This window comes from Arachis ipaensis, chromosome B07 (assembly GCF_000816755.2).
Source record: "Arachis ipaensis cultivar K30076 chromosome B07, Araip1.1, whole genome shotgun sequence".
Taxonomy (NCBI): domain Eukaryota; kingdom Viridiplantae; phylum Streptophyta; class Magnoliopsida; order Fabales; family Fabaceae; genus Arachis; species Arachis ipaensis.
The window spans coordinates 114,787,465-114,794,623 of NC_029791.2; the positions used below are offsets into that span (position 1 = coordinate 114,787,465).

The 7,159-nt window shown below is 30.8% G+C and overlaps 1 protein-coding gene across 1 annotated transcript; it reads left to right on the forward strand.

Annotated features, from left to right (window-relative positions):
* On the forward strand, window positions 706-4,038 carry LOC107605930 (rust resistance kinase Lr10-like). The gene is made up of 3 exons (XM_016307877.2): window positions 706-1,565; window positions 2,588-2,629; window positions 2,754-4,038. The coding sequence occupies exons 1-3, from the start codon at window positions 728-730 to the stop codon at window positions 3,884-3,886; spliced, it is 2,013 nt and encodes a 670-aa protein (XP_016163363.2). The 5' UTR covers window positions 706-727; the 3' UTR covers window positions 3,887-4,038.

Here is a 7,159-nt window from a genome sequence, read left to right on the forward strand (position 1 = left end):
TAATTAGAATATTGATATTTGAGATTATTTTAATTTAATTAATTAATTTTCATATTAAAATATTTTAATTTAATTAATTAGTTGTCATGTTTTTAGTATCTCACTCTATTGTTGATTATTAGAAGAGAGAATAGTATTGTAATACATATAGTAGTGATGAATCGTTAAAATAATAGGAAAACCATTGGAAATAAACTAATCCTTCTTGAAACCTTTGCAAAAAATAAAATAATGAAAAGGTCAATGCTATTAGGCCTAAGATTTCTTTGATTTGCTTCTATGCTACATTTCACATTATAATGATGGAAAGGTAAGAATGCTTAATGGGACATATATACCTAAATGAGTGTGAGTATTACTTGGCTATCTTGATGTGCATGTGTGTGTATATATGTGATTCACAAAAGAGTGATAATGTTGCGTGAACAAATTAATGGTGATATAGTGAGTGGACTTGGTGTGATAGTGATAGTCAACTCTCTGTGAACCAAGTGAATTATTGTTAGAAAAAGTCTAGGGGCAGCAACTTTTCTAAATTCTGACCAGCATGTAACCAGCAAGGAAAAGTGAGTCATTGGATGAAATCCCACACCAATCTCACACCATTAAAACCATCATTGATGACTATTTGATGGCTACAAATATCAAAAGTTGCTGGCCTCTAGCACTCCTCTTATTGTTATATACGTAGTCTCTTATTATTGATGTGTACACCAAATCAAAGAAAATGTTATCCCTTTGTTCATTTTTGGTATCCTTTCTACTGCTGCTGGGGATCTTCTTAAACATTTTGGATGTTATTGTTATTATTGATTACCTCGCCGGGTGGAATACCAAGGTGGCAATTGATGCAGACAAAAGAATGTGTTCATCCCGGTGGTGTGGGAGGCATGAGATAAGGTACCCTTTCAGGCTGAATAATAGTAGTCCAAGCCATTGTGGTGATCACAGGTACACCCTCTCCTGCGAGAATGATAACCAACTCTTTCTCTATCTCACATCAATCAAGTTCCAAGTACAGTCAATTAACTACAACAACTACACAATCCGACTAGTAGATTCCAATGTTGCGCTGCATACCCATAATAATCACTCTTCTCTCCTTCCTTATTCTTTAACCTCCTCTAGTTTCAGCAGTGCCAAAGATGAACCATATAATGATCGGTTCTATAACCAGCATCATTTAGTTGATGTTATTAGATTGACAAAGCAGATGGTATATTTGATGAGGTGCCCACCATATGGAGTAAAATCTTCTTCTGCTGCTGCAACTTGCATGAATGGATCTTATGCGCTTGGGAGTACATTATTCTATGTCAGTGATATTGATAAAAGTCTCCAGGATTTGGTGTTCGGAGACTCGTGTCATATAGAGTGGATGTATCTGATTTCATGGCCTGTTGAAATCAAACACAGAAATAATTCATGCACAGACATCCATCGTATGCTGCTCTACGGGTTTGAACTTTCTTGGTTGAAAGTATATTGCAAGTATGAGGCCATCCTCAGTGATAGTAACAAAGTCATTTGTTATGATAAGCCTTCACTACTTATACATACAAGTTGTAAGTGTATATCTACTAATTTAACTACCTATTCAATATTCATATATCGTACACTTGTGTCTTTCTAGGGTATCTGTACCTTAATTTATGACTATTATTTAAAACTTGTTTTCAATTTTTTTATTTTTTTTTTAATTTTAAAAGTAATTAATTTTAGTTTGATAACACATTATGTGGATACTGATATTCTATAATCTTATGAAGTACCACAAGAATTCTTTTTTGTATAAGTTTTTTTTTAGTTGTCGACTTGTCGTTGAACATTCCCTTTCTAATTCTCTTCTTCTACATTTCTAAGAAACAAAAAATATTTTACTATTCCTTAATGTTATAATAAACTGTTAACAATTATGTTGATATAATGATGAAAGAAAGAGAAACTTTGTATTTGTATTTATTGTTTATTTATTTATTAAAAAATGTAAAAAAAAAAAATATGAGAGCAATGTGTTCTTTTTAAACTTAATTTTCCTTTTGAATCCTAGGTAGATAATTTTGACATCTAATATGTAACTACATATTACATATGTGTTTTTAACGTAATTAAATTCTTAAATTAATGCTTAATTTGATAGAATTTTCTGAAGAAATGGTTATACTTTTCTAAAAAGCAAACATTATGTTATTAAGATCTTTTAATACAATATTTTATTCATTTAAATTATGTAATGACTATTATTTTCTTGTGTACATGGCATTATTCATTATTCATTATTCATTATTCTTGATATGACTATTAAAATTATATCAAAATTATTCATTATTCTTGATATGATTATATACGACTTTTATAGATGTGAAAAATATGAGATTGGCAGAAAGAAAAAGTCTAGACGGTCAGTAAATTTTGTGGTTTTTAGTCATCAATTAGCTATCAATGATATTTTTAATGGTGTGAGATTGTATCTAATAGTGTAAAATCATTCAATTTCCTTTTGATGGTTAAGTGCTGACCAAAATTTAACAAAAATGCTAGCTTACTATAATACTAATTTAATATGTTCCCTGTTTGTTTATTGCAGTCCTGTACTCAATGTATGTTGAGGCTCTAATGTATGGAACGGGTAAGCCTTGTCTTTTCCTTTGCGCTACGTACTTATTTTATTTCGGATTGAAATCTATGGATAGGTCTACGATGATGACATTATGGAATTTATGATTTCTCTACTCTTCCCATCTCCTTTACAGTTTTATTTATTCTTGCCAAATTTGCACTTGGAGCTCCATGCATCATTATCTTCTGCATATATAAATGGAGACGAAGGCATTTATCCATATATGACAATATCGAAGATTTTCTGCGAAGTGACAACAACATCATACCAATTAGATACTCCTACAAAGAAATCAGGAACATAACTGAAAAGTTCAAGACTAAACTAGGAAATGGAGGCTATGGCTCTGTCTTCCAAGGAAAACTTCGAAGCGGTCGTCTAGCAGCTGTTAAGGTATTGAATGAGGCCAAATCCAATGGCCAAGAATTCATCAATGAAGTTGCTACTATTGGAAGAATTCACCATGTTAATGTGGTGCAACTCATTGGTTTTTGTGTGGAAGGATCAACGCGTTGTTTGGTATATGAGTTGATGCAGAATGGCTCTTTAGAAAAATACATATTTTCACCTCAAGATAGTGCTTCCTTAAGTTGTGAAAAACTCTATACCATTTCCCTTGGAGTGGCACGTGGTATTGAATACTTGCATAATGGGTGTGACATGAAAATTCTGCACTTTGACATCAAACCTCACAACATTCTTTTGGATGAAAACTTCAATCCAAAAGTCTCTGACTTTGGACTTGCAAGGCTATCTCCCACTGATAAAAGCATTGTGTCTCTGACTGCAGCAAGAGGAACCATAGGGTACATGGCTCCTGAGCTCTTCTACAGAAATGTTGGCGCAATCTCGTACAAAGCTGATGTCTATAGCTTTGGGATGTTGTTAATGGAGATGGCTAGTAGAAGGAAGAATTTGAATGCACAGATTGAAAATTCCAGCCAGATATATTTTCCCTTTTGGGTTTATGATGAATTGCAGGATGGAAGGAAAATAACAATAGAAAATGACACAGATGAAGAGATGAAGTTGGCAAAAAGAATGATGATTGTGGCATTGTGGTGTATACAAACAAGGCCTAATGATCGACCTTCAATGAAGAGAGTTGTGGAGATGCTAGAACAAGACGATGACTTAGAAATGCCTTCAAAACCATACTTCTACCCACTTGATGCACCCACAGAAGACAATGTTGAACATACCACAACTCATAACAGTTCATCACTTTCCTCTGACATCTCGTCAGTTAGTGATTCAAAGGAATAGAAATAATCGGTTTGGACTCTACTTTGATATAATGTTGCATGCTCTGTATCTAGCTAGCTTATGTCTTTGGCTATGTTGTGTATATTAGTATTTATGATGCAATTAATTCGTTCCTATGTGGTCTATATGTATAAAAAATTGGTTTTACTAAGAGTGACATTATTATTTTTCTAATAATTAAGATGAATTCTCTTATCTACTAATGTATAAAAAATTGGTTTTACACTCTTTAGTCCACAACTTGATTAAACTAATTAACAATCAAAAGCCACCATCCAAAAATTGATTACTATGCTAAATGAATGAGGGAGAAATGGTCTTCATCTTCTTAGCTTCTTCATGATCACGACTTGAATGGCTATGTTTAGCTGAAAAACAAAAAGCATCACGTCTAAGCAAAGGGAAAAAAAATAAAAGAAAACAAAAAGTTACGCGCATTACTTGTGGAAAATTAGTGAATGGACAGTGATTGCGATATTCATATCAATCTTTTGTGCTTGGAGCACATCATACGAGTATAATGAAAGAAAATTTTCCTATAAGACAAAGGTAAACATTACAAGTTAATGAAAGTATTATAAGTTAATTAAGTGCCTAGAATGTGCAAAGAACATTATTGTTTAAGGAAGGTCCCATGAATTAGACGTGTATAGTGACTAGTGAAACGAATATTTGATGAATCCATTGCAAAGAGAGTGAGTGGACTTGGGAGAGTGATGATCAAAATAAACGAACAATAGAGAGTGAGTTCAAACGAATATATATCACATTTTTTCGTTATTTTTTTTTAGGACCACCATTACTTATTTTGCAATTTTCTTTCCTCGTTTTCATGAAATTATAGTAGAATCTTAATTTAATTCTTAAAATTTTTTTATATTACGATTTTAAATGAGTCGATTAATTTTACAAAATTTATAATAGTTCTAACAATTTTACTATTTAAATCTTATTGAAATCTTACATTTTATGTATATTTAATTCACTTTTTCGATTTCACATCAAATTTTGATTTTTCACTAGGGCTACACATGAATCGGATCGAATCAGATATAACCTAAAATTATATCCGATCCGCACTGCACTCATCAGATTGGATTGAATATGTTATCCGTATTTTTTCAGGCCGTGTAACATCTCAAGATTTTTTTTAGAACATTTTACATATGCTCTCTAATTTTATCAAAATATCTAAACTACCCTTTACCCCTTTTCTAAACCCTAACCCTCTATTAACACACACACCCTGCTGAGAATAAAACTACCCCTTTTCTCCACCTTACTTGTTGGCATTGTTGTTTTTTATCTCTCTCTCTCTCTGAAATGGATGTTGCAAGCTGGAGCACGTCCTTGTCAAAGTCTGATTTTTGTTTTATGGGTGACTAGTGAGTAGATTTTGTGACACTGAATTCTTATTATCCTTTCAACCTTTAAGTTTTTATTTTTTAAAATAATTTATTAAAACGAATAATTTTTAAAATATGACTTACAACTCCTGCAATGTGAACCTTTTACAGCCAAAATAATCTATCTTAAGACACTAAAAACTTTTATAACTTATATAGTGCAAAAATATATGGTGTGATTCGATGGGCAAACTAAAGTCTAGATATATAGTTATCTGTTGAGGTAGAATTAATTTTGGTATATTAATATAATGACAAATATTATATTAGAATAAAAGTTTAAGTGTGATTTAATATGTGTGTTAGTATTACAGACTTGATACTTGATAATACATTTTTCAGCTCATCTTATTGTTGTTTCAGCAAATTTTCACAATACAAAAATTAAAACATTAATCCAATGCATATAAAGACAAAAATCAAAATCAAGATATAAAGAGAGAAGGTTTTGCATTCGCTAAGAGAGAAAGAAAAAAAAAATAAATGGGACATTTGACAACATTATAATGAACAAGAAACAACAAAGATAGAAAAATAACAACACTAAAGACAACAAAAAATCAAACAGCAGAAGATCAAAAATCAGAAGTTGGTAGAACAAAAATAAAATGTATGAACAATAGAGATTAGTGGCGCAATTATTATAAGGACAACAAAAGTGGTGGAGCAAAATGAAAAGATAATGCATGCCAAGAAAGATAGCTACAACGACAAAATCAACAAGAAAAATGAAGAGGTTGTGAATCAATTTGATAAAGCAAGCTTCTCACTGTATAGCTGATTCTTTACAATATTTGAAGACAAAAAAAATATAATGAAAAATTCAGAGCATCATCTTATACATTGCATATAGAATTATTTTCCTTTAAGTTTATGTTTTATTCTAGATTTTATTGTTATAGCCATTTGATGTTTATCTTTCTGTAATTGAGAAAAAGATAAATCATTGTGAGGTAAAAAATGAAAAAGTCATGAGAAAAAAAAGGTAAGAGAGATAAATTAAAAAAGCCAAAAAAATTTCTGTATATTTGGTTATTGTCGAACTAGGATTAGTTCTTCTTTTCAAGTTGGGATAGCACTTAGTGGTTGTTGAATCAATTTGGATTCTCCTTTGTCAAGTTGGGATAGTACTTGGTGGTTACTAGACTTAGGTTAGAAATTTAGTGGTTAATACTAGATAAATTAGGTTGTAATTCATTGGTATTGGTGTATGTAATTAGTTTGATTATAGTAAAAATTTTACCATGGTTGTGATGGAGACTGCTGAATGTAGGTTTTATTATAAAAAAAAACCTCGAACTAGAATACATACTTGTCTGATTCTCTCATTTCCTATTTTGTTCTGTTCTGGTTTTAGAGATAAAACGAAAAAAATTTATGCATAATCTGCTTCTGCAAAAACAGAACAAAAAACTTAGGATGAATTTGGTTTACATTTTCATTTTCTATTTTTATTTTTAGTATTTTTTATTTTTTAGATTTTGTAAAAAAAAAAGGTGAAAGTAGAAGGTGAAAATAAAAAATAAAATTTTATTATTTTTACTTTTTTTTTACAAAATTTAAAAAAATAAAAAATACTAAAAATAAAAATACAAATCAAATGTACCCTTCATTTTTAAAACTAACTTGATTGAACCCCTTATCAAGTTCTATCCTTCCCATTAGCTACATATAGAGGTTTGATACTCACATCAAGGTGCAAGAACACCATACTTGCATAAAGACAAAATTAATTGTTGGAACAGAATTTATTTGACAAGTTAGAGAAAATACAAACTTTTTACACCACTTCAGGTTAAAAATCAATCCAATTCTTGAATCACTTCTAAATCTTGGGTACTCTTATTTAGAAGATATGATAGATAAT

Bases quoted from the DNA above. Each gene is read 5' to 3' on its own strand.
- LOC107605930 (XM_016307877.2), top strand. From the start codon at position 728: ATGTTATCCCTTTGTTCATTTTTGGTATCCTTTCTACTGCTGCTGGGG. The intron at 1,566-2,587 runs GTAAGTGTATAT...TGTTTATTGCAG, and splicing joins ACTACTTATACATACAAGTT to TCCTGTACTCAATGTATGTT. The intron at 2,630-2,753 runs GTAAGCCTTGTC...TCTCCTTTACAG, and splicing joins GGCTCTAATGTATGGAACGG to TTTTATTTATTCTTGCCAAA.